At 45.2% G+C, this 26,481-nt stretch overlaps 1 protein-coding gene and 1 pseudogene across 2 annotated transcripts in view; one reads left to right on the forward strand and one right to left on the reverse strand.

Moving 5' to 3' along the window:
* Positions 1-368: 368 nt before the first annotated feature.
* Positions 369-26,481, forward strand: part of DNAJA3 (DnaJ heat shock protein family (Hsp40) member A3) — a 35,746-nt gene continuing 9,633 nt past the window's right edge. For both annotated transcript variants that reach the window (XM_055340451.1, XM_055340452.1), the window contains exons 1-8: positions 369-597; positions 6,734-6,867; positions 12,100-12,183; positions 12,883-13,083; positions 14,328-14,480; positions 23,414-23,561; positions 24,613-24,677; positions 26,227-26,355. In XM_055340451.1, the coding sequence (XP_055196426.1) occupies positions 387-597; positions 6,734-6,867; positions 12,100-12,183; positions 12,883-13,083; positions 14,328-14,480; positions 23,414-23,561; positions 24,613-24,677; positions 26,227-26,355 (1,125 nt within the window). In that variant the 5' untranslated portion in view covers positions 369-386. The remainder of the gene's footprint in view (positions 598-6,733; positions 6,868-12,099; positions 12,184-12,882; positions 13,084-14,327; positions 14,481-23,413; positions 23,562-24,612; positions 24,678-26,226; positions 26,356-26,481) is intronic.
* On the reverse strand, positions 15,437-15,533 carry LOC129520329 (U6 spliceosomal RNA; annotated as a pseudogene).

The following is a 26,481-nucleotide window of genomic DNA, read 5'->3' on the forward strand; positions in this document are numbered from 1 at the left end:
ACTGCATGTTGGGATCGGCGCGACTGACGGCCGCGTTGCACGCCGGGATTTTTGTAGTCCCGCCCTTCGCCGGGACCCTCCGAATAGTCACATGTGGCTACCCTCGACCACGTCTTTACACAGATAAGGTACACTCTTGGCCATCCAGCACAGAATGACGGGGTTTTTCAGGGTCACTGTACCTAGTTGCACTCCTCAGAGCAAACCTCATTTCAGCGTTGGCAAGCAGAAAGAACCATTGAGCGCTGCTGCGCGTGCGCAACGCGTGCGTCCGCGCGAGTGCTCGCACCGGGCCCCGCCCCCGGAAGCCCGACGCTTCGTCCGCACGATGTTCTCGCGAGGCCTCCTTGAGCCGGGTGGCGCAGGCGCAGTGGCCCTGGGCCAAGATGGCGGCGCGGTGCTCCTCACGCTGGTTGTTGGTAGCCGTGGGGATCCCGCGGCTGCCGGTTGCAGCGGGGAGAGGAGCCCGGCCGTCTAGGGGGGGCGTGGTGGGGGCTTCGCTGGGCCACAAGCTGAACGTCAGTACCTTCGCGCCTTCCCTGGGAGCTCGGGGCTCCGGGGCACTGCTGACATTGACACCCGGTGTCAGCTTCAAAGGTGAGAGCAGGTTCCGGCGCCCGAGAGGGGCTCTGAGGCCCGGAAGGGGGTGGGCTCGGTCCCGCCGCGGGGGTGGCGGGGTGGAGGGTGGCTTCTGACCTGTATGCGGAATTGCTTGGAGAGACTGGCAAGCAGGAGGCAGGGAGGCCCAAATGGCTTCTCAGAAGCGAAGCGGGGAGAGCTGCTTTGAGCCCCCGGCGCCGGGAGAGGAACGCTCCGTAGGCCCGCCGCCTTCACTTCTAACATTTCTAGAGTCTCTTCTGGGCCGCCACTGCTCCGTTACCCTATTCGATTCCCGTCTCCTCCCTTCAAGGGAAGAGGTACCTGCCATTCGGTGAGCACCTGCTGTAGCGCTCGGCACTTGGTGCCTCGTTTCACTTGACGGTAACAGTCCTGCAGGAAGGGCGGCGTCATTCTCATATTAGGGAACGGGCAGCCGACGTCCTATAGCTAGATGAGAACCATCATCCCAGACCCAAGCTGTCCTTTAATAGCTCATACTCCTCCTGCCGCATGATTTTAACTGAAGGGCACTCCTAACGGTCTTTTCTAAGACCTTATGTTGGCGGTTGTAATAAAAATGCAGACTGACATTTACTGAGCACTTTCCACGCACCAGGCTTGGATTATTTCCATGCGATAGACGTTGTTCCACTCCGTTGTATAGGTAAAGAAACTAAGCCTAGATGTTAAACAGCTTGTAGAATGACAGAGCAGGAAGATGGAGCCGTGATTCAAGTCCCGGCTCTTTGAACTGCTGGAGGCGATACTGAATTTTGGTCCATCTTAAACCTCTAAGTGTTTAGCATTGATGGTTCTGCTCTGTGTGGGATGACTTCCATTATAGTAAGAGAAGGAAGGAGGAAACATTGAATAACCAGCCATGTGTCTGGATTATGTTACTGATTATGTTTCCGTAGAATTTGTGCAAATAATATTAAAGCTATCGATGAACTTATTTTTTTTTAAGATTTTATTTATTTATTCATGAGAGAGAGAGAGAGGCAGGCTCCATGCAGGGAGCCCGATGTGGGACTCGATCCTGGGACTCCAAGATCACGCCCTGGGCCAAAAGCAGGCGCCAAACCCCTGAGCCACCCAGGGGTCCAACTTATTTTTTTTTAAGATTATTTATTTATTTATTTATTTATTTATTTATTTATTTATTATTTATTTATTTATTTATTCATGAGCGACACAGAGAGCAGAGGGAGAAGCAAGCTCCATGCAGGGAGCCCGACGTGGGACTCGATCCTGGGACTCCAAGATCACGCCCTGGACCACAAGCAGGCACCAAACCCCTGAGCCACCCAGGGGTCCAACTTTTTTTTTTTTTTTAAGATTATTTATTTATTCATGAGCGACACAGAGAGAGAGGCAGAGGGAGAAGCAAGCTCCATGCAGAGAGCCCAACGTGGGACTCGGTCCTGGGACTCTAGGATCACACCCTGGGCTGCAGGCGGCGCTAAACGGTTGAGCCACCCGGGCTGCCCACTGTCTATGAACTTATAAAGGAAATTGCCTGGTGGGGGGGATCCCTGGGTGGCGCAGCGGTTTAGCGCCTGCCTTTGGCCCAGGGCGCGATCCTGGAGACCCAGGATCGAGTCCCACGTCAGGCTCCCGGTGCATGGAGCCTGCTTCTCCCTCTGCCTGTGTCTCTGCCTCTCTCTCTCTCTCTGACTATCATAAATAAATAACAATTAAAAAAAAAAAAGAAATTGCCTGGTGGGGTCCAACTTTGTAATGCTTGCCTAAGAGGCAGTCATTAAAGTACCAGTAATCTTTATTACTTTGTAAAGTGAACAGACTGGCCTCCTCCACTGGAGCGTGTGTGTGAGAATTGGGAGAGACCTGAGAGAGGTATTTAATCCCTTTGAGCCTCTCTTTTCTTAAGTGAAAAGTGGTTCAATGACTAATAGGTGTTTATTGAGTGCCTTTCATATGCTAGCCACTTGTTCTAGGTACTGGAAATTTAGCAGAGGACAAAGAGAATGGATGAGGTTTTGGTCAAGTGATCTCGTTTATTCTGTTTCTGCCACCAATATTTAGTCACAGATGGAGCAGTAGTGGGCTCAGATTTCCTTGGAGCAGCTTCACGCTGTATTTCTCAGTATGAGCAAAAGTGGTCGTTTTTGAGTTCTGCTAACAGTTTTGTTTGTTTGTTTTCCTAACAGTTTCTAATGTCAGGGTTGTTTTAGATGGAGTTTGGCTGCATCGTTCTGTTCAGTTGTCCTTTAGGTAATTATTAAGCTAATTCTGTTCACATTACCTTTGTACAAGTTTGGGGAGCATTTTTGTTGATTGTGTATATATGAGAGGGACAGGTGCTACGTACTGAGCCTTCATGGAGCCATTACTAAGGACTTGTGGTCAGCACGTAGCCCATGATGAGCATGTTTTGTATCACATGATGAACGTATGTGAGAGGTGGCATCCTTCAAGATGCACTCTGTTATCATATCTAAAATCATCAACTCAGCTCCCAAACATTGGTTTTTGATCTCCTCTCAAATCTAGTAGTATAATTAGGTGACATAAAAATAGCACTTTAAATACAGCTTTTCTCCCAGGGCAGAAAAAAGGTTGTTATTTGGTACTGGGTCGGTCATTCTTGGAACAACTTGGTGGCTGATCCTATTCTTGGTTGTTCCAGAAAGGGCAAGGCATTTATTGATCATACCTTGGAGAAACATTTGTCTATCAAGTGAACTCTATTTTAATCATTGATGCCTTTTGGATAATGTCAAAAGTCATTAGACTTGTAGTAGTTAAATGTGATTTGTCTTTATGCGCATGCAGTTTTGCACAGTACTGTACCATTCTTGCATCCCAAATTCTCTGCCTGTGTCCTTGGAGCTGTAGCTGCCAGAGCCTTTGCCACTACCAGTCTCTGCCTTCTGGATTGGAAGGAGCAGAGAGGGAAAGGCTGGACAGGACCAGGACAGTTCCTCACTCCTGAGAGAAGAGGGGCTGAGTACAGGAGCACTAGGAAACTAGCTCTTGTTTTTCTCAGATCTGACCAAAGAAAGACAGCTGTGGTCTCCTAACCCCCACTACTTCCACAGTCTACTTTTCATGTTCCAGCAACAGGGTGCAGCAACAGAAAACGAGTATGGGGATGCTGAAAATACAGATTTGCTCGCTGGTTCTGATTTCAGTCATTCTTGCTTCATTCCTACACATTCTCCTGTCTTACTATTTTTTTTTTTTTTTAAGATTTTAAAAATGTATTTGACAGAGAGAGAAAACACAAGCAGGGATAGTGGCAGGCAGAAGAAGAGGGAGAAGCAGGCTCCCTGCAGAGCAGGGAGGCCAGTGCAGGGTTTCATCCCAGGACCCTTGAGTCAAAGACAGAAGCTTAATTGAGCCACCCAGGTGCCCCTCCTGGCTGATTATCTTGCCCCTTTTCTGGTTGGCTTCAACACCCCTGGTTGTGTTTTGTGTTCAGATTAATTTTAAGTGGTCTCTCAGGCCTCTTGTTTGTTGTTGTTGAGAGTGCTTTCTCATGCAAGGCTGATCAATTCCCTGTTTAACACTTGCAGTGTCTTCCCTGTTGTCTTCAGGATAAAATCCTGAGTCTGTCCCATAGCTCAGAGGCCCTTCAGCTTATTTCTAGGCCTCATTAATCAGCAGCATCATTATGCCTAACCACCCCTCTCTACTTGCGTAGAATCTCATTATATGGCCCAGTTAACTAAATGCACGAGGACTTTATGTAAGCCAAAGGTGATACATGATTTAGAAGCCAAATGAGGCACTTTTGAACATGAAAGGGGAAGCAATTGCAAATGTCAGGATTGTAGGTGTGATTCCAGGTGGATTCAAATCTTTCCTTAGCCTGGTTAATTTCTACACTTAAATAGCAGTTACCTAAAAGACCTTTCCTGAACTTTTTCTTTTTTTTTTTTCCTGAACTTTTTCAATTGGATCGTCAATAATTCTCAACTGAGGATGATTTTACCACCCTCACCCCCCACAGGACATTTGGCAATGTCTGAAGTCATTTTTAATTGCCAGTGTGTGGCAGGGTAGAGGGGGAGTAGAGTGTACTACTTATAAGTAGTTGGCCAGGATGCTGCCTAACATCCTTTGACATATGGGTATTTTAGTTGGTCAGTGATGCTATAACAAAGAACCACATTTATCTTCACAGTTCTAAAGGCTGTAAGTCTAAGGTCAATATTTTGGCAGAGTTGTGATTAAAGATCTTATTTACAATTATAATCACATTCTGAGGCACTGGGGATTAGGGCTTCAACATATGAATGGGGACACAACATATGAAGAGGACACAATTAGCTTATAACACTAGAAAAGCCCCTCCACTGGGAGGAATCCCACTGTCAACAATTTGGGTTTAAGAAACCCTGATTAGGTGATTCTGTGTATGTGACTCTGAATGTCCTTGTGTACTAATACCTCTTTGCACACTGCCTCCGACACGCCCCTGCAGGACTGTAAACTCCTTGAGAGTGCTGGCTTTGGCTTTTTTTCTTCATCTTGTATCTTCAGTGCCTACTACAATGTTAAGATCTTGAATATATGTAAGCTCCAGGAGGGCAGTGCCTTTGAATGGTCTGCTGCCTATTCCCAGCCCAGAACCCAGTGCCTGGCAAGTAGTAGATGCTCAGTGAGTAATTGCTGAATGAATGAATGGTGAATCCATAAACTGCTTCTCTGTAGGCAGAAGTTTGACTTAGTAATTGGGAGCTGGGGACGCCTGGGTGGCTCAGCAGTTGAGCGTCTGCCTTTGGCTCGGGCGTGATCTGGGGGTTCTGGGATCAAGTCCCACATTGGGCTCCCTGCATGGAGCCTGCTGCCCCCTCTGTCTGCATCTCTGCCTCTCTCTGTGTGTCTCTCATGAATAAATAAATAAAATCTTAAAGAAAAGAAAAGAAAAGAAACCGGGAGCTGCCATGACTCTGCCTTAACTTGGCTCCCTTCCCCTCCCCCAGCCCTGCCTTCCCTGTCTTCACTTGTCACAGGATGGGTTGGGGGTTAGACAGGGCTCAGGGTGTGGGTTGGCTCCCTCTGCTTCACTTGGTGACAGACCAGTCCAAGTTGATTCTCTACCACATGCACAGTGGGCTGTTGAGTGGGACAGAGTGTTCTGGTGGCAGTTCCTCCTGGCGCTGATACCAGCATCATGAAAGGGCATGTGGTTGCCTGCCTTGGGCTTTGACCTGTTAGCTGTTCTGGGGTAAACAGGTTCAGGCATAGGGGCTTTTAACCCCTTGTGTCTGTTGAGGTGTATTGTTTTAAGGAGAGGAGCAGTACTTTTATCAGATTCCCTTAGATCTGTGACTTTAAATGCTAAAAAGAATTTCTTTAGTACAGTGGTTCTCAAATTGAGCATGTGATGAGCAGAATCATCACCTGGAGGGCTTATTAAACATAGCCCACTGTAGTTTCTGATTCAGGTCTGGGGTGGGGCCTGAAGGTGGACATTTCCAACAAGCTGATGGTGCTGCTGGTCCACTCTGAGAACCACCCCAGAAGCAAATCCCCAACTTTGCATGGTGGAGGGCAAGAACCTAGGGAATTGCATTAAGAGAGACAAAGCATATGAAGACAGCTGGCACATGGCAGGTGCTTGTGTAATGTAACAGTGGGACTAGGTTCCTTTTTAATCATCCCCCAGCTACAGCCTCCATCTGGGGTGCTGTTCCTTTGGTAGTGTAATGAGGGTACAACCTCATTGTATTGTGATCCAGCAGAATCAGCTCTGCCCGGTGCTATTTGTTTTATATTCATTGTATACTGTGGTCTTGGCCATTTTTGAAATGCGGTGAGTTTGGTCTCCAGAGAGAGAAAAGCTGACCCTAAGGCTGGGATCTCCATTACTTTATGGGTATAACCTGGCTGGTTCTTTTTTTTTTTTTTAATTTTTATTTATTTATGATAGTCACAGAGAGAGAGAGAGAGGCAGAGACACAGGCAGAGGGAGAAGCAGGCTCCATGCACCAGGAGCCCGACGTGGATTCGATCCCGGGTCTCCAGGATCGCGCCCTGGGCCAAAGGCAGGCGCCAAACCGCTGCGCCACCCAGGGATCCCCCCTGGCTGGTTCTTTACTCAAAATTTCCTTTTGTTGAGCACATTCTTAGAGTGATTTTCTTTACTTTTTTTCTTTTTTAGGAGTAAAAAGTTACCCTTTTGTTTGTACTGCCTCCTTCCACACGAGCTCCCCTTTGGCCAAAGAGGATTATTACCAGATACTAGGAGTGCCCCGAAATGCCAGCCAGAAGGAGATCAAGAAAGCCTATTACCAGGTCTGTATGGAAGCCAGATTTTAGGGATAAGACTGTAGAAGGGATGCTGTGGTGTAGTGTGCTCACCAGTGAGGCATATCTGCCCATACGTATGCTTCCCTTGCAGCTGACAGTGTAGAATGAGATGAGAACATTGGGTGCTGCCGGACTGCTGTTCCTCAAGCGCATAGTGCCCTGCTGCTTAATGCTTCAGAAAAAAGAGGCAGAGCCAAAGATTTTTAGGAGCCTTTTCCAAAATTGTATTAGTGTTTAAAATTATTCTGCCTCTTAATACTTTTATGAAAAATTCACTAGAAGATTCTTGATTTTTTTTTTTTTTGGTCTTTTGGGTGTGTCTGTGTGTGTGTGTGTGTGTGTGTGAGAGAGAGAGAGAGAGAGCACACACACAAAAACTTGTCTAAGCCTAGTATTTGTGAACAGGTACTAATCAAGACCAGATCTGACAGCTATGGCTTGGATAGCTAATCCCTCCTCTTACTTTCTTTATAGGGTACACTTCACTGCTTTTTACTGTATTCATAGAGGTTTTACAACCATCACCACAATTAATACATTTTCATCTCCTTTAAAAAAACAAAACAAAACATACCATTAGTACTTACTCCCCATTTTCTTCTCTCCTCTGCCCTTGCAGTTGCTAACCTCCTTCCTGTTTCTATGGATTTGCCTGTTCTGAACATTTCATAGAAATGAAATCATACACTGTGTGGCCTTTGTGACTAGCTTCTTTCACTTTTGAATAATTCTTTTTTTTAAATTGTATTTATTTATTCATGAGAGACACAGAGAGAGGGAGAGACATAGGCAGAGAGAGAAACAGGCTCTATGCAGGGAGCGCAATATGGGTCTTGATCCTGGGACTCCAGGATCATACCCTGGGCCGAAGGCAGGCACTCAACCACTGAACCACCCAGGCGTCCCTTGAATAATGTTTTTAAGCTTTTTCCATGCTATACCATGTATAAGTTCTTCATTCTTTTAATGAATGGTCTTGTAATAATACTTCCATTGCGTGGATATACAACATTTTATTTACCCGTAGATCAATTGATGGGATTTGGATTGTTTCCCTTTTTTTCTTAAGATTTATTTATTTTAGAGAGAGAGAGAGAGAGAGAGTGCATGAGTGCATGCATCTAGGAGGGGCAGAGAGAATCTCAAGCAGATTCCTCCCTGGGGGGGGGGGAAGATTCCTCCCTGAGCATGGAGTTCAACATGGGGCTCAATCTCATGATCCTGAGATCATGACCTGAGCCAAAGCCAAGAGTTGGAGGCTCAACCGAGCCTCCTGGGCACCCTGTTTATTTCCACTTTTTTGCTATTATGAATAGTGCTGCTGGGAACATCCACATACAGGTTTTATGTAGACCTATGTTTTCATTTCTCATGGGAATGTTCATAGACTTAGGAGTGGGTCACATGATAACCCCACGTTAACCCCTTGAGGGACTACCAGACTATTGCAAAACGACCATACCATTTTACATTCCCACTATCAGGGGGTTCCTGCTTCTCCACATCCCCATCAACACTTGTTATTGTCTGTCTTTTTTTTTTTTTTTTTTTGTCTGTCCTTTTAATTACAGCCACCCTAGTGAGTGTGAGTTCGAGCCCCATGTTGGGTGTGGCAATTATTTAAAAATAATAAAATCTTTAATATTGAATAAAAAGAGAGTAGAGAACCACTCAGGTTTTTTAGGTGTGGAAATAAAAAGATCAGGTAAAGCTGTGCAATTTAAAAGTGGACATTTTTAAAGTAGCCTTTATAGAGAAATTCTTGGGGTCAGACCTTGATGAAAGCTTTGTGTGTATTGCATCATTCTCCTGATGGGCTTGGAAAGGTTATGACATACAGCTAAGGCCCCATCAGTCAATATGTGTCATACAGGAGACTAAAATGCTATAAAAGATCTCTCTTTTCCTTAAGCTAATCTCATCAGTGTACTGTTATTTCTCCCTTGGCTTTGGGGACCAGCTTCGTGGTCCACATACTGGCTATCCCTGGAGACCCTGCTTTGGGGTTAACACACAGCTTCTGGCACACTTCTACAAGCCGGTGTGAGGACCAACATCTCCAGAAGCAGATTGAGTTCTGAGGCTTCAGTGGAGCTGTATTCTGCAATGGCGGAGCTTCTCCTGGTGCTGCCTTTGTTCTGTCTCCCTGATTTTGGGGAGTGGGTGGATATTTCTGGCAATCTTCCAGCACCCTCCATCCCCCTGGAAACCAAAGTTGGGTAGCACATGAACAGTTTTTTCTCTGTCAGCTAGTGACTTCTATTGCTTTCTTTTTCTACTGTGGAAGATTGAGAGCTCTTTGGACTCTTCTTGCAGAGAAAGGACTCTATGGGGTCATGATATCCAGCCTCAATTATTTGAAGGCTGCTTTGTAGAAGCAAAAGCAGAAAGTTAGGCTTACTCTAATGAAGTACTTTTTTATTTATTTTTATTTTTTTAAATTAATTAATGTTAAAGGTTTTATTTGTTTATTCATGAGAGACACAGACAGAGGGAGGAGAAGCAGGCTGCATGCAAGGAGCCCGATGCAGGACTTGATCTGGGGAATCTGGGATCAGGCCCTGAACCAAAGGCAAGACACTCAACTGCTGAGCCACCCAGGCATCCCTATTTTTTATGATTATTTTTTAAAGATTTTATTTATTCATGAGAGAGACACAGAGAGAAAGGCAGAGACCTACGCATGATGGTGGGACTTGATCCCAGGATCACAACCTGAGCCAAAGGCAGATGCTCAACCACTGAACCACCCAGGCGTCCCTAATGAAGTAATTTTTTTAATTGATGAAGGCTGTTAGCCATGGGCCACTCCACCTTGTGTGGAAGTGAGTCACCCGTCACAGAAAATAATCCTGTTATGTTTCTCAGACTTGGGTAATGTCCTGACATCCTTTTTTTTTTTTTTTTATATATATATATTTTTTTAATTGTGGTGACTGTTTAAAAAATTTTTTTAAAGATTTATTTATCTATCTATCTATCTATCTATCTATTTATTTATTTATTTATTTATTTATTTATTTATTTATTTATTTATTTATGATAGACACAGAGAGAGAGAGAGAGGCAGAGACATAGGAGGAGGGAGAAGCAGGCTCCATGCCGGGAGCCTGACGTGGGACTCGATCCCGGGACTCCAGGATTGTGCCCTGGGCCAAAGGCAGGCGCTAAACCTCTGAGCCACCCAGCAGGGATCCCCTGTTTAAAAATTAATTAAAATGTACCCAAGCCCCTTTGAAAGCATATGAATCTCACATGATCATGTTTGTGTAAAATGAGACTGTTGTGTGTTGTGGTTGTTGTACTTGTGTTTCCAGCATGGCCCTGTGATGTCTCCTAGTACTTTCTTGAATTTGAACTCTTTTGGGTCCTCATTTGGCACTTGGAGCCATGAATCCATTGTGTCTTCACTTGGCACAAATGTGCTGTTTACACATGATACCTCCCCTCGTTCCTTTCAGCAAATCCGTGGACACAGTACTTGTGGGCTCTGAGCTTTAATGCTTCAATGCTCTGTTTCACAGTCATTATTCTGATAATTTTTTTTTAAATATATTTATTTATTTATTCATAGAGACACAGAGAGAGAGAGGGGCAGAGATACAGGCAGAGGGAGAAGCAGGCTCCATGCAGGGAACCTGATGTGGGACTCGATCCCCGGTCTCCAGGATCACACCCTGGGCTGCAGGCGGCACTAAACCGCTGCGCCACCGGGGCTGCCCCTGATAATTTTTTTTAAAGATTTTATTTATTTATTCATAGACACAGAGAGAGAGAGAGAGAGGCAGAGACACAGGGAGAGGGGGAAGCAGGCTCCATGCAGGGAGCCCGATGTGGGACTTGATCCCGAGTCTCCAGGATCACACCCAAGGCTGCAGGCAGCGCCAAACCGCTGTGCCACCAGGGCTGCCCGATAATTTTGGTTTTGGCTCTTCATTGAAAATTTAAACCTCCTGTCAGAACTTCTTAGATGCTCCCACCTCCTAAATATGTCCTCTGCTCCCTTCTGTGTTCTGATAATAGCTGATGTTGAATGTTACCATGTACCACAACTTGTGCTCATTTTAGAATATGCGTTAATCTCATTTTATCCCCGCCAGTACCCTATGAAGTAGGTACCACTATTGTCATTTTACAGATGAGGAAGTTGTACTTAGTGACATTCTGCCAAAGGCCCCAGGGCTGGCGGACAGTGGATCTCGGCTCTCAGACCCTAAGGCCCTGCGCTTAACTTCCCACACCCTGACTACAGCTGGCTGCTGGCAGTGTCAGAGCCACGTGGCTTCTCCACTCAGCTTTAGAATTCTGGGTGCCTCCTTTCCTTACGTGAGGGGCCTGCAGGAAGCCAGACTTAGAAGGCGTCAGTAGCCTCAGCAAACACAGTGAACTGCCTACAATGTGCACAGCACTGCTCAGAGCAGCCGAAGGTCACCTTAGTTTTTTTTTGTTGGTTTTTTTTTTTTTTTTTTTTTTTTTTTTTTGTCACCTTAGTTTTACAGCGGCTCAGCACACCTGTATGCTCTGGACAGCCAGGCGAGTTTTTTTAATATTTAAACCTGTGTTTTGAACAGGCAGTATATTTCCTTTGTTCAGATTTTGAAAAGTACGAAGGAGTATTCAGTGGAAAGTCTCTTTGCTTTCCTTTTATTTATATCCCTCCTATTGCAATTAGTGTTACCTGTTTATTGTGTGTTCTTCCAGACTAGTTTATACAGCAGGTACCTCTATTGTTTTAGTTAGTTTCTTCTCTTTTTACATAGATGATAGTGCATCAGATACAGTTTTACACTGTTTTCATAAAGGTTCCCAAGCTCTAAAGAATCAGGTTTTTTTGTTAGACTGTTGTGGTTGAAAAATGTGTATATATCTCAGATTTGAAGAGACAGTTATATTGAAGTCTTAAACCTTGTTTTAAGAATTGTTGGTCGCAGGCAGCCTGGGTGGCTCAGCGGTTTAGTGCCACCTTCAGCCCAGGGTGTGATCCTGGCGACCTGGGATCGAGTCCCACGTCGGGCTCCCTGCATGGAGCCTGCTTCTCCCTCTGCCTGTGTCTCCGCCTCTCTCTTTCTCATGAATAAATAAATAAAATCTTAAAAAAAAAGAATCGTTGGTCGCAAAATCTGAACTGCTATAAAAGAGGCAAGATTGTGACTATTGCTTGGGGTCCGGTGTTAGTAATCATCGTGTGTCCATAATAATTTACCATTTCTCCTTTAGCTGGCCAAGAAATACCACCCGGACACAAATAAGGACGATCCCAAAGCCAAGGAGAAGTTCTCCCAGCTGGCAGAAGCCTACGAGGTAATGTGACCTACCTGTGTGTACAGCTGCTGTCATTCAGCCACTTGTGTGCATCAGAGTGTGTGGCACAGGGTGGCTCAACACCAGATAACCTCAGTGAAGAAAAGATTCCCAGTCTCCCACTAGATCTCATTGGCATCTCAGTAGAAAACAGGATCTAATAATCTGCAGTAACAGAGCTCCCAGGTCATTTTAATTTATAGCTGGGTCTGGGAGCTCCCAGTTGGATTAATTAGTCCTACCCTTATTTGATGACCCTCTGACCTAGGGCATCACTGTCTCATGGGGCTGGTGGGTGTTGTAAAATTAGAAGGCTGCCTTTGAGGAATTTGAAATGTAATCAGAGGGATGAAGCACACACTTCTGGATGACTGCTAAGCCATTCCAGAGTTCCCTTCTTCCCAGACTTCAAGCATCTGAGGGGTTCAGGATACATATTGTGTACCTGTCCTTTGTGTGTGTGCGCTCATCCCCTGAGCCGTTTGGGAGTAAGTCACTGACCTATCTCTTTAGTCTTCAGTCCTCCAGTGTGTATTTTCTAAGAACAAGAACTTTCTTTTGCATAACCACAGTGTATTTGTCAAAACCAGGAAATCTAATGTTGATACAATACCCTTATCTCTACCTGGTGTGCACCTGTGTCTGTGTTCTGGGCTTTGGGAGATTCGGGAGTGCTTGACTCCTGGGCCTTTCCGGTAGGTGCTGAGTGACGAAGTGAAGAGGAAGCAGTATGATGCATACGGCTCTGCTGGCTTTGATCCTGGGGCCGGCAGCTCCGGACAGAGCTACTGGAAGGGAGGCCCCACTGTCGACCCAGAGGAGCTCTTCAGGAAGATCTTTGGGGAGTTCTCATCATCTTCTTTTGGAGATTTCCAGAGTGTATTCAATCAACCTCAGGAGGTAAGTTCCTTGTTTTGAAGAATCATTCACATTTTAGCTGCTCAGCATGAGGCAAACAGATTTTAGCAGTTTCTTTTTCTCAAAAAAAAAGGTATAGCAGCTTCAGTGGAATGATCTGGAGGCTGCCATTTCGGTAGGAAATAATTCTATTATTATTTTTAAAATTATTTTAAGGGATCCCTGGGTGGTGCAGCGGTTTGGTGCCTGCCTTTGGCCCAGGGCACGATCCTGGAGACCCGGGATCGAATCCCACGTCGGGCTCCCGGTGCATGGAGCCTGCTTCTCCCTCTGCCTGTGTCTCTGCCTCTCTCTCACTCTCTCTGTGACTATCATAAATAAATGAAAATTAAAAAAAAAAAATTAAAATTATTTTAAGAAAAACCATGTAGGTAATATGTATAGATCCATTTTAACTATATTTTTATAGTTGCTTAATTAGCCTAAGGCTAAGGCTCTCAGAGTCCATGAATAAGGCATAAGTATTTTACCTTGAGCCTGCTTCATTATTCTAGGAGAGCTCAATCCAGTAGGGAGACACGCCACATATTTATTTCTTAATAAGATGATTAGAGTTGAAGACGATTTGGGAGATATTGTATGATTTAAGTTACAATTGTGGATGTTTTCAGCTGTCTTTAAGAACTGTCCAAATATGTTTGTTGAAAGGCATATTTTTACTTAAACATTCTTTCTTAAAAATCCTGAGGAGTAGGGGGCAGAATCAGTGGAGTCCCACCCTCTCTTACTAGGCAGAGTATGGGTAAGTAAAATAGTTCAAAAGTAAAGTAAGTAACTGAGTGAAGGGATGAATAGGTGGAATGCAGAGGATTTTTAGTGAAATTTCATAGTGAAAGTACTCTGATTTTATAACCATGGATATTTGTTCAGACTCCTAGGATATATACCACCAAGGGTGGACCTTAATGTAATCTATGGGCTTTGGATGATTATGATGTTTCCATATAGGTTCACCCTTGGTTTAAAAAAATGTACATTCCAGTGAGTGATGCTGATAATGGAAGAGGCTGTGCATGTGTGGGACAGGGTAGGGGGTGTGTGGATGACCTCTGTGTCTCCTTCTCAATTTTGTAAAGATAAAACTGCCTTAAAAAATAAAGTCTGCCTTAAAAGAAAAATTAGAATAATTGGAAACTACTGACCATTGCCTTCCTTTACTTTTAAAGTAAGGATCACTTTGGTAATTATCAAAAGAAAGATGTCAGGCTGTCCTCTGATTTCTTTAGTACATCATGGAGTTGACGTTTAATCAAGCTGCCAAGGGGGTCAACAAGGAGTTCACTGTGAACATCACTGACACCTGCGAGCGCTGTGATGGCAAAGGGAATGAGCCTGGCACCAAGATGCAGAATTGCCACTACTGTGGTGGCTCCGGCATGGTAAGAGCAAGTCAGAGTCCCACCCCACCCCTCCCCTGGGGTCTCCCACCTCTGGCCCGCCCACACCCCTCACCATTCTTTTTTCTCTGCTTCCATGGATAGTTACCCGGCAGTACTTAGTGCTCTGAGAGTCCGTAACTAGTGGGACTGTTTTATTTATATCCTTCTTTTTCCATGAGTGCCCTGTCTTGGCCAGCGATCCTGTGCTATCTTCTCTGAAATACGCTCTGGGATATTTTGGTAATTTGGAATCATAATGGGGAGGGAGAGGCTAAAATTTTGCTTGCCGTATAATCATTTTTTCTTTTATGTTTTGGTAAATTTTTTTATATGTTACAGACTTACAGAACAGTATAAAGAGTCACTCCCTTACTTCTTACCCAGATCACCAATTGTTAATATTGTGTCCCATTTGCTTTGTCATCTGTGTTGTGTATTTTCAAAGAACAGGAATGTTCTCTTATTTAACTCCAGTACAGTTGTCAAATGAGGAGATTTGGGCAGTCTGGGTGGCTCAGCGGTTTAGTGCCGCCTTCAGCCCAGGGCGTGATCCTGGAGACCCGAGATCGAGTCCCACGTTGGGCTCCCTGCATGGAGCCTGCTTCTCCCTCTGCCTCTCTGTCTCTCTCTGTGTCTCTCATGAGTAAATAAATAAAATTAAAAAAAATTATTTAAAAAAATGAGATTTAATGTTGATATAATAACATAATGTTGATATAATACCATTATCACATTTTTTCTTCTTCCTTTTTTTTTTTTTTTTTTTTTTTTTTTTTAAATTTTTTTATGATAGTTACACAGAGAGACAGGCAGAGACACAGGCAGAGGGAGAAGCAGGCTCCATGCACCAGGAGCCCGACGTGGGATTCGATCCCGGGTCTCCAGGATCGCGCCCTGGGCCAAAGGCAGGTGCCAAATCGCTGCGCCACCCAGGGATCCCTCTTCTTCCTTTTTTTAAAAATATGGAACGCTTCACGAATTTGCATGTTATCCTTGTGTAGGGGCCATGCTAACTATATTGTTCCAATTTTAGTATATTTACTGCCAAGGCAAGCACTCAAATTTTTTTCAATTGTCCTTATAGTGTCCTTTTTTTTCCTGGTCCAGGATCCAACTGGGATCTTGCATCATATTTGGTTGTCATATCTTGTGTCTCCTTTAATCTCAAATAGTTTCTCAGCTTTTCTTTTTCTTTGTGACTTTGACAGTTTTAGGACTATAGGTTAGCTATTTTGGAGAATGCCCCTTATTTGGGGTTCATCTGATATTTTCTCATGATAAGATTCAGATTACATGTTTTTTCCTTAAGATTTTAGGGACACCTGGGTGGCTCAGCCGTTTAGCATCTGCCTTTGGTCCAGGGCGTGATCCCGCAGTCTCAGGATCAAGTCCCACGTCGGGCTCTCTACATGAAGCCTGCTTCTCCTCCCTCTGCCCGTGTCTCTGCCTCTCTTTGTGTGTTTGTGTTTCTCATGAAAAAATAAAATCTTTAAAAAAAATAAAAATAAAAGATTTTATTTCTTCATGAGAGACACAGAGAGAGGCAGAGACACAGGCAGAGGGAGAAGCAGGCTCCATGTGGGGACCCCGACATGGGACTTGATCCCAGGTCTCCAGGATCACGCACTGGGCTGAAGGTGGCGTTAAACCGCTGAGCCACCCACGCTGCCCTAGATTACGTGTTTTTGGTGAAACACCATGTCCCTTTCTGGTGGATCATGTCAGGAGTCATAAGGTGTCAGTTTGTCTTGTTAGTGGTGATGTGACATTTGATCACTGGTAATTAGTTATGGTGGTGTCCATCAGGTTTCTTAGTAAATTAGTAAAGTTACTAATTTTCTCTTTGAAATTAGGAAGTTGTTTTGAGGTACCCTAACACTCTATAAATACCGGGTTCCTCATCAAACTTTCACCCAATAGTTGTGGCGTCCATTGATCTTTCTTGACAGTTAGTTGTTATTGGACAGTTGCAAGATGGTAATTTTCTGATCCCAGCATCGCTCTACTTTTATGAGTTGACATTCTCCTGAAAGGAAGCACTTTCTCTTCTCCATTTATGTATTTACTATTCATTTATAGCAGTGTGAACTCATGTATTTTTATTTTATTCACTGGGCTATAATCAGTTTACTTACTGCTTTCAATATTCAGGTTGGGTAAATTGAACACCAATAAAAATTAATTTATTAAAAAAAAATATTCAGGTTGTTCTTGACTTGGCCTGTGGAGTCCCTTTTAGCTGGCTTGTGTATACTTTTGACAGATCCCCATCATTCTTTGAGCACTTTCTATTACAGTAAGATGTTCTAGACTCAACTTGTGCTTTTCCTGCCACAGGAGGGAAGACCTGGTTAATTTTAGTGTCTCCTGGGATTTATAAACTAAGACCTGTGCTCTGGGTTTGTTCACCATGTCTGAGGTTTTCTTTTTCTTTTTCTTTTTTCTTTTTCTTTTTCTTTTTTTTTTTAATTCATGATAGGCACACACAGTGAGAGAGAGAGAGCCAGAGACATAGGCAGAGGGAGAAGCAGGCTCCATGCACCGGGAGCCTGACGTGGGATTCGATCCCGGGTCTCCAGGATCGCGTCCTGGGCCAAAGGCAGGCACTAAACCGCTGCGCCACCCAGGGATCCCCCATGTCTGAGGTTTTGCCCCTTCTACGCCCTCCCACATACTAGGCCAGGGGAAAATGTGTGCGTGCCTGTGTGTGTGCAAGCACGTGTGCATGCACACGTGTATATCCCCATATCTGTACTTCTTTTCATATTATTCACATTATTATTCACATACACACCTATCCCTCCACCTGCCATTGCTCTGACAAACCAGTGAGTTCAACCTGATAATTCCACTTCCAGCCCAACACCACAAAGTTCGTCTAGTTTTCTGCCTTGAAACCTTTTTCTGATGAAGAGAAGTCTGGTTTTGATTATCTGCAGTATATTTACTCATTTGCTCAACCCCATAACACAAAAAGTAGTTGCAGAATTGTCACTCAGACAACTGTGAAGAATAGTCTTAGTTACTGGAATTTGACATTTAGAAATCTTTTCATTTTTTTTTTCTTTTCATTTTTTGATTGAAGTTATATAGTTAAAATACTGTACTCTAGAGTTACTTGAGTCACTTGTTTCTCTTCCTCTTCACTATGATTATATCTCTATATATTTAGTTATAGTCAGGTTTTCATTGATTATGATTATATTCCATTAAGATGGATTCCTGTTCAAGGGAGCTGAGAAGTTCGCTACCACCCACCTTTAAAATCGGTCATTGTGGGCACCCAGGTGGCTCAGCGGTTTAGCGCCGCCTTCGGCCCAGGGTTGGATCCTGGAGACCCTGGATCGAGTCCCACATCAGGCTCCCTGCATGGAGCCTGCTTCTCCTCTGCCTGTGTCTCTGCCCCATTCTCTTTCTCTGTCTCTCTCTGTCTCTCATTAATAAATAAATAAAATCTTAAAAAAAAATTCGGTCATTGTGTATGTATGCTAGTGTGGGACAGAAGTTGTCTTTGAGTACAGAAAAGTTGTTAAAAAGTAAAAGTCCCTGGTAATCTCACCTACTCTACCAATTTTAAGTTTGTTTTTCTCCAGTTGTTGATTAGGAACATCATGTTGATTAGGAACATCATTTTGGCGAGGCACCTGGCTGGCTCAGTTAGTTGGGCATCCAACTCTTGATTTCATCTCAGGTCACAGGCGCAAGGTCCTGTGATTGAGCCCTATTTTGGGCTCTGTGCTCAGCAGGGAGTCTGCTTGAGATTCTCTCTCCCTCTGCTCCTCTCCCCACTCAAGCGTGCATGCACACAAGCTCTCTCTCTCTCTCTCTTCTCTCCAAAATAAATAATTAAAAAAAGGAATGTCATTTTTGTTTCATGTTGGTTTTCAAATAGGTAATGTATGCAAACCACTAAAAAGTCAGTGGGTACAAATTGTAAATAGTGTGAAATAAGTGTCTCCCATTCTCAGCTGTTAACCTTTGTGTTTCCACTCCTCAGAAGCATCCCCTGTCCTCCTATATGCATGCAGGCACACACACTTTTTTTTTTATAAGGTTTTTTTTTATTTATTCAGAGAGAGAGAGAGAGAGTGAGAGGCAGAGACACAGGCAGAGGGAGAAGCGGGCTCCATGCAGGGAGCCTGATGCAGGACTCGATCCCGGGTCTGCAGGATCAGACCCCGGGCCGCAGGTAGCGCTAAACCGCTGCGCCACCTGGGGGGGGGGGGTTTAAAATAGAATACGGAAAGTATAGAATACAAAAAATAGAATACAGTTAGCTCTGTTTGTACTTTAGTATTTTGTTTCTCCTTCCCAGTATATTTGGCAAACACTGTGCATACACAGCTGCCCTGGTCTGCATGGCTACAGCACTCCTTCACAGATGTGCCGTCATTTACCTAGCCAGGCCCCCATTGACGTGCACTCAGAGTGCCCTCATCTTGTGCTGGTATAGACACTGAGTACCTCTGCATGGCTTGATTTCTCATGTTTATTTTGCATTTGTCAAGTGTGAGGCTAAACATCTTGAAGATTTGAGGGCCAGTTTTCCTTTATGTCTATTCAGTCTTTTCCTTCTCACTGGCTAATTGATCTTATTCTGAGGCATTTGTAGAAGCTCTTTATGAATTGAGTAAGTTAGTCCTTCATCAATGATTTGAATTGTGTTTTCTAATTTGTCATGTGATTTTTTAAAAATATTTTATTTATTTATTCATGAGAGGCAGAGACATAGGCAGAGGGAGGAGCTGGATGTGGGACTTGATCCCGGAACTCTGGGATCACATCCTGAGCCAAAGGCAGACACTGAACTACTGAGCCACCCAGGCGTCCCTTGTCATGATCTTTTAATGATTTTACTGGTATGTGTGTAATTTTCAACAGTTGAGGATCATACATGCAGTTTTTCCTCACTTTTCATGTATTGTAAGTATTTTTCCATGATTTTGAATATTTCTAAACATTATTTTTGATGGCCAGGTAAGAGTCCACTGATGAGTTGTATCCAAAGTTTTACCTGCAAATACTCCTGTTGAGAAAAGGACCAGGGAACCCTGGGTGGTGCAGTGGTTTAGCTCCTGCCTTTGGCCCAGGGCGCGATCCTGGAGACCCGGGATCGAATCCCACGTCGGGCTCCCAGTGCATGGAGCCTGCTTCTCCCTCTGCCTATGTCTCTGCCTCTCGCCTCTCTCTCTCTCTCTCTCTCTCTGACTATCTTAAAAAAAAAGAGAGAAAAGGACCAGCTTGTAGCTCAGTGTGCAGTTGAACAGACAGTCCTCCAGAGGGCGCTCTTGGGGAACACGTGCATTCCCGTGGCTACAGTGTTGGGAGCTGAGTTCCTGCCACTGGTTCGTTTCTCTCCCACTTCTAAGGTCCTTTCCTCCAGTGCCCTGAATTGCTGTAACTTCTTTTTAAAAAATTTCTTCTGAAGAGATTGAGATAAGGTAGTAAAGCTGAAGTGTATTTCTTTCAAAACATGATGTTTAAGACTAGGAAAAAATATTTGCAACACGTTTGTTAAAGGATTAGTATTCCTAATATGTAAAGAGCTCATTTAGAGTAATGGGGGAAAGACCAGCAGCTCATCAGGAAAACTGTTTGGTGAACATCTCTCACCACCAGTCAGAGAACTGCAAGTGGAAGTAAGAATATGCCTTTGGCTTGCCCTCCAGAGTGACAGGCATTTCAAAGATGGGCACAGTCCGTGCCAACGAACCTGTGGGACATGAGCGTGTACACACCCTGACAGTGGAAGTGGAAAGCACTCTTGCTTTTGGGAGTGGCAGTTGGAAGAGCTATTAGGACCTCATGTGTGCATCTCTGTGGGGAGCTACCCTATAGATCACATTCATGACATAGCATGTGTACAGGGTGCCCCTTGCAGTCTTGTCTATAATAGTGAAGCGTCAGTGACCACCAGGAGTGAGTTGTCTGAAAAATTGTGGTGCATCCAGGTAACGGGATGCCGTACACTGGTGAGAAATGCTTTCTGAGATCATTTAATTATAAAAACCAAAACAGGGATCCCTGGGTGGCGCAGCGGTTTAGCGCCTGCCTTTGGCCCAGGGCGCGATCCTGGAGACCTGGGATCGAATCCCACGTCGGGCTCCCGGTGCATGGAGCCTGCTTCTTCCTCTGCCTGTGTCTCTGCCTCTCTCTCTCTCTCTCTCTCTCTCTCTCTCTCTGTGACTATCATAAATAAGAAGAAAAAAAACAACAACAAACGCTTTAGCACCATGTGTGTAGTGCTGCCTTGGGTGACTGAAAACTCGTAATGCATAAATAGATGGCTTACAATATGTGTCCAGATAAAGTGGGATACACAAGGATATCACCATAGCCATGCCTCTAAGGTGGGCACTTGGAGCAACTAGGGGTCAGGAGTTGGGGGAAGACACGTAACTTTTCACTGTACCTCCTTTTTTTACTTTAGAATTTTGTACCATGTGCAAGTAAATACAACACATAAGTTTTTAAATATGATGCAATTTAAATTAAAAAAATTTAAATATAATAACTATTTGTCCCAGAAATTCTACCTTTGGGGATCTGTCTTAAAGTAGAGGCATCAGACCTAGTGGGTGTATGTGTAGAGGTTTTTTTCTGTAGCATTGAAACATAAGTATTGTTTTTAAAGATTTTTATTTTTTGAGGGGGGGAGGGGAGAGTGCATACACACAACAGCACCAGAGCAGGGAGGGGTAGAAGTAGATTCCCTGCTGATCAAGGAACCCCACGCAGGGGGCAGCCCGGGTGGCTCAGCGGTTTAGCACCGCCTTCAGCCCGGGGTGTGATCCTGGAGACCCCGGATTGAGTCCCATGTCAGGCTCCCTGCATTGAGCCTGCTTCTTCCTCTGCCTGTGTCTGTGCTTCTCTCTCTGTGTGTGTCTCTCATGAATAAATAAAATCTTAAAAAAAGGGTGGGGGAGGGATCCCTGGGTGGCACAGCGGTTTGGCGCCTGCCTTTGGCCCCGGGCGCAATCCTGGAGACCCGGGATCGAATCCCACATCGGGCTCCCGGTGCATGGAGCCTGCTTCTCCCTCTGCCTGTGTCTCTGCGCCTCTTTCTCTCTCTCTCTCTCTGTGACTATCATAAGCAAATAAAAAAAAAGGGGGGGGGAATCCCTGGGTGGCTTAGCGGTTAGCGCCTGCCTTTGGCCCAGGGTGTGATCCTGGAGACCCGGGATCGAGTCCCACGTCAGGCTCCCGGCATGGAGCCTGCTTCTCCCTCTTCCTGTGTCTCTGCTTCTCTCTCTCTCTCTCTCTCTCTCTCTCTCTCTCTCTCATAAATAAATAAATAAATAAATAAATAAATAAATAAATCTTTTTTTAAAAAAAAGGAAAAATAAAAAATAAAAAAAAATTAAAAAAAAAGGAGCCCCATACAGGGCTCAAACCCAGAACCCAGGGATTATGACCTGAGCCAAAGGCAGATGCTTCACCAACTGAGCCACCTAAGTGCCCCCTGAAACATAAGTATTAAGATGGAAAAAGAAATCTATATATATATCTGCCTGGAGGAATGGTCATGATGTATCATTAAAATGAAAAGTTGGGGCAGCCCTGGTGGCTTAGTGGTTTAGCACGACCTTCAGCCCAGGGTGTGATCCTGGAGACCCGGATCGAGTCCCACATCAGGCTCCCTGCATGGAGCCTGCTTCTTCCTCTACCTGTGCCTCTGCCTCTCTCTCTCTCTCCCTGTGTGTCTCCACGAATAAATAAATAAAATCTTTTTTTTTAATTATTTATTTATTTATTTATGATAATCACACAGAGAGAGAGGCAGAGACACAGGCAGAGGGAGAAGCAGGCTCCATGCACCAGGAGCCCGACGTGGGATTCGATCCCAGGTCTCCAGGATCGGGCCCTGTGCCAAAGGCAGGCGCTAAACCGCTGCGCCACCCAGGGATCCCTAAATAAATAAAATCTTAAAAAAAAATAAGATGAAAAGTTGAAGAACAGTATGTATAATATAGTCTCATAATGAAATTTCCACCTTGAAAGAAACCTTTTTTTGTGGAGACAGATCGAGTTGTAGAAAGTATCTCTCAAACTGAACTTGGGAGTCCAGGCAGGGAGAGATTAATGACATTTTCCTTATGTATTTCTGTCTTTTGATTTGCCACAACAAGCATGTATTTGATAATTTAAAAAAAAAACAGCAGAAAGACATTAGGTTAAACAAAAAAGTAACCAATTTTTCATTCATAGTGCCATGTGAGTAGCTGGTGAGAGAGGCCACAACCCCTAACCACCTGCTGTGGGAAGGGCTGGGGGCTGGGAGGCTCCTGAAGGATGGGGTGCACAGGGAGAGAAAGGGAGGAGCAGCATGAGCAGCACCAGTGCCAGCGAAGGGGGCTGTGTGCCTCCTTGCTCCTGGGGCACCAGTGCTGGGGGCCGGGGGCAGTGGGGAGGACCCTGGCCAGGTCATTGGTTAGCCCAGCCTGGCTCTTCCCATTTGGCCATGAGGGTACAGTGAGGTCCGTGCGGCTCCCCCCTTGGACAGGGCAGTAGTGACCTCGGAGACCAGATGGGCTGCTCTGGGTTCGGGGATTACACCCAGTTGTCACTCTCCTCTCTGTTTTCTCAGCTGTCACTATCGCAACAAAGAGGGGCAGTACTCTTTTTAAGATGTATTTGCTCAGGTCCCGGGGGGTTTCAGGAACCTCTGCAGAGAGGCACTATGTCATTTTCCAGGCATATACAGTCAGCTTGGTGATTTGGAGTTCAGAAGTCAGTGTGCTCCAGAGAGCAGATTGACAGTCTGAGCCCCCGCCCCTGACAGTCTGAGCCCACGCTCAGGTGGTGTGTTTTGTGCCTGTTCACACACAACGTGAGTCTGATAAGCTGTTTCCCTGCTGTATGTTGTGCCACCAGAGGCTTGGCCATTAGTTTACCTGTATGCTTAAGGGTTTCATTTTTCTTCTCTTTATCAGGAAACCATAAATACAGGCCCTTTTGTGATGCGCTCCACATGTCGGAGATGTGGGGGTCGAGGCTCCATCATCACGTCCCCCTGCGTGGTGTGCAGAGGAGCAGGACAAGCCAAGCAGAAGAAGAAAGTGATGATACCCGTACCTGCCGGTTGGTCCTGGGCTCTTCCACAAACCAGGGGCTAGGAGAGCTGAGGCCCTGGTTTCCTTGTCATTGGGCTCTTGTGGTTAAGGGCCTCAGCCCCCAACTGGAGGGGATGCTAGGATCTCCTTGGATTTTCCTCTTTGCACTAGTTTTCCTTACAGTCTACCCTTGCATGCCATATTGGGCAGAAATGACCTGGCATGCCTCCCCTGCTTCTTTGTGGCGCTCTTCCACCTTCAGTGGATGAGGCCAGCGTCGTTCCCCGCTGCCAGCCCAGCCTGCACCCCACTCCTCCTCCTGGCCCCGACGGCAGCCTGTGACTGCTCTCCCCAGCTGTCTTTCTCCATGCATGGAGCCTGCTTCTTCCTCTGCCTGTGGGCAGAGGTAATCACGTCACTCACCCTGAAGGCCATGTGGTGACTCCTGGCGCAAATAAATGCCTCCAGTCTCAGCCCAGCTGGCATCTTCAGCCTCCCTTCTTGTTAGTCTCCCCTGGTTGCCTTCCTGACTTTGATGTAGCTCCTTGAACAGGCTGTAATGCCTTCCAGGACAGAGCCTCGGCATATGCCACTACGTGTCTGAAGCTCGCTTTCCACCTTCTTTTCAGAGGCTGACCTCTCAGAGCTCCCAGCTCGAGTGTCACTTCCCCAGGGCAGCCGTAGAACATCTGTGTCCTTTCCTTCTGAGAATGTGTCCCTCTTCGCAATGATGTGTTTGTTAGTATAATTATTTGGTCAATAACTGTCTCCTCTACCAGACTCTGAACTCCCCAAGAGACTACAAGGACTGGTAGGAGCAGGGGTCCAGGAAACTTGGGTAAATGAATAGAACGTGCTTTTGTTTGCTTATCAGTTACTGTATTTGCACCTTGGAAGGGTTATACTTATTGGATGTGCTGTGGATAATTGTGTAGCTCATTAACAGGCATGAGTTTAAAAAAAAAAAAAAGCAGGCATGAGTAAGGAAGTCAGTGGTTTGTACATGGATCTAGGGCAGAAAATTCTTTGGGAGGTCTCGAAATAATTCTCCCCTTTTGAACTTTTGTTCTTCCTTCTAGGAGTCGAGGATGGGCAGACTGTACGGATGCCTGTAGGAAAAAGGGAAATTTTCATCACATTCAGGGTAGGTGCTGTGCTTGTACAGCCTCTCTATGGCCCTTGCCTTCCGGGAAGGGATACGGCTCAGTCTTCTCGTTGGACAGAAGTTGGCACTTCATGGGAGCCTGTCTGGCCATCTGTTTCTAAGGGCAACAGTGGCCAACTCTGTGGGGTTGTTGAACACCTGTCACGTTAAACCTTTGTGCTGGGTTTGGACAGAACAAAGTTCCCACGAAAATATAGAACACCTCTCCTCGTGTTTTTAATTTACATATTGAATTGTTTGTGGGGATAGCAAGTGCCAGAGGTACAGTTTTATATACTGTGACAGTATATATATATATATATATATATATATATAGACAGACAGACAGACTAGTTTACTGATACGGGGGTATTGTGAGGGAGGGAGTGCCCTTTGCCTGCAGCCCCTCCAGGTACATCCCTAAGGAGAAAGCCACACAGGCGCAGCAAGTGGAAATCACAGGCTGCAAGCAAGATACCTTCACTCATAATAGCAAGACTCTGACAGAAGCCTGCTGCCCTGGGAGAAGAGCATAGCTGAGTGAACCACATGATGGCCAGAGTGCCTCAGAGCAGTCAGAGGAAGAAACCAGAGCCACATGTGTCAGCATGACACATTTCGAGACTCCTCAGTTGCCAGTGAGGGAAAGAAAGCAGATTGCAAGCAGATGCAGGGAGGGAGCCTGTCTGTACACAGCTTTCATATGAGACGGTGTTACGTGTTATTTGAGGACACGTGTGTATACGTGGGAATGGTAACTACTGCATCCAGCATGGCAGTCACTGGAGGAGCCGGGACCCTTCACCATGTCCTGATGTCTTGTTACCTCAGCTGGGTTGTGGGCACTGTGTGTGTGTGTGTGATGTTATTTGCCTGTTTATGTGTATGTGAAATATTGCATAATGTAAACAAAGATAAAAATACTGTAAAGTGTGAATTGCTAGACCAGGGGATCAAAACAAAGGCAGCCTGCTAGAAGCCAGGCTTTATGATGGGCTCAGTAGGGGCTCCAGACCCCAACCCCAAGTGATAATAGACAAGAACGCAAGGAGGGGACATCACTGCAAGGCAGGGAGTGTCTTTGAAACCCAAAGAGTAGATCATTCCAGCATTGCCTGGCTGTCTTGAGGGAGTTTGTACCAAATATATGTTTGGAAAATAAACGGTTTGCCTTTGTAGAAGTACTAGTCTGTTTCTTTAAACCTTCCAGTAGAGTAAGATTTTTGTTGTTAATGTTCAAAAAGCCGATTTTACTTTTTTTGTCAGTTGGAAGGCTTGATCTGAGACTGACACTCTTGCATTGCAGTATAGAAATGGATCTGTGATAGATCCATTACAGTATAGAAATGATGTGTAATTGTTGGAGCCGGGGTCCTGTCCTGCTTCTTTGGTCAGAATACATTCTCTCCCTCGGTACTATGTTCTTCACACAGAAGCAGTGTAACCATGATGCATGCCAGGGCCTGTGCCCAGGCTGCTGAGATGTGGGACTGTTGTCCAGTCTCCGGACTTCTCTGTGCATAACTGTATCTCTCCTGCTTGGCCCTAGGTGCAGAAAAGCCCTGTGTTCCGGAGGGACGGTGCAGACATCCACTCCGACCTCTTTATTTCCATAGCTCAGGCTATTCTTGGAGGGACAGCCAGAGCACAGGGCCTGTACGAGACAATTAACGTGACGGTAAGAGGGCAAGGATATCTTTGCTAGTCTTGCACTTCATTGCTCTCTTTTTTCTGAAATGGGACTGAGAAGTGGCCAGAAACTTTGAACAAGCAGCATGTTGGGGACTCAGAGTAAGGTCTGGGG

This window comes from Nyctereutes procyonoides, unplaced genomic scaffold, assembly GCF_905146905.1.
Source record: "Nyctereutes procyonoides isolate TBG_1078 unplaced genomic scaffold, NYPRO_anot_genome, whole genome shotgun sequence".
Taxonomy (NCBI): domain Eukaryota; kingdom Metazoa; phylum Chordata; class Mammalia; order Carnivora; family Canidae; genus Nyctereutes; species Nyctereutes procyonoides.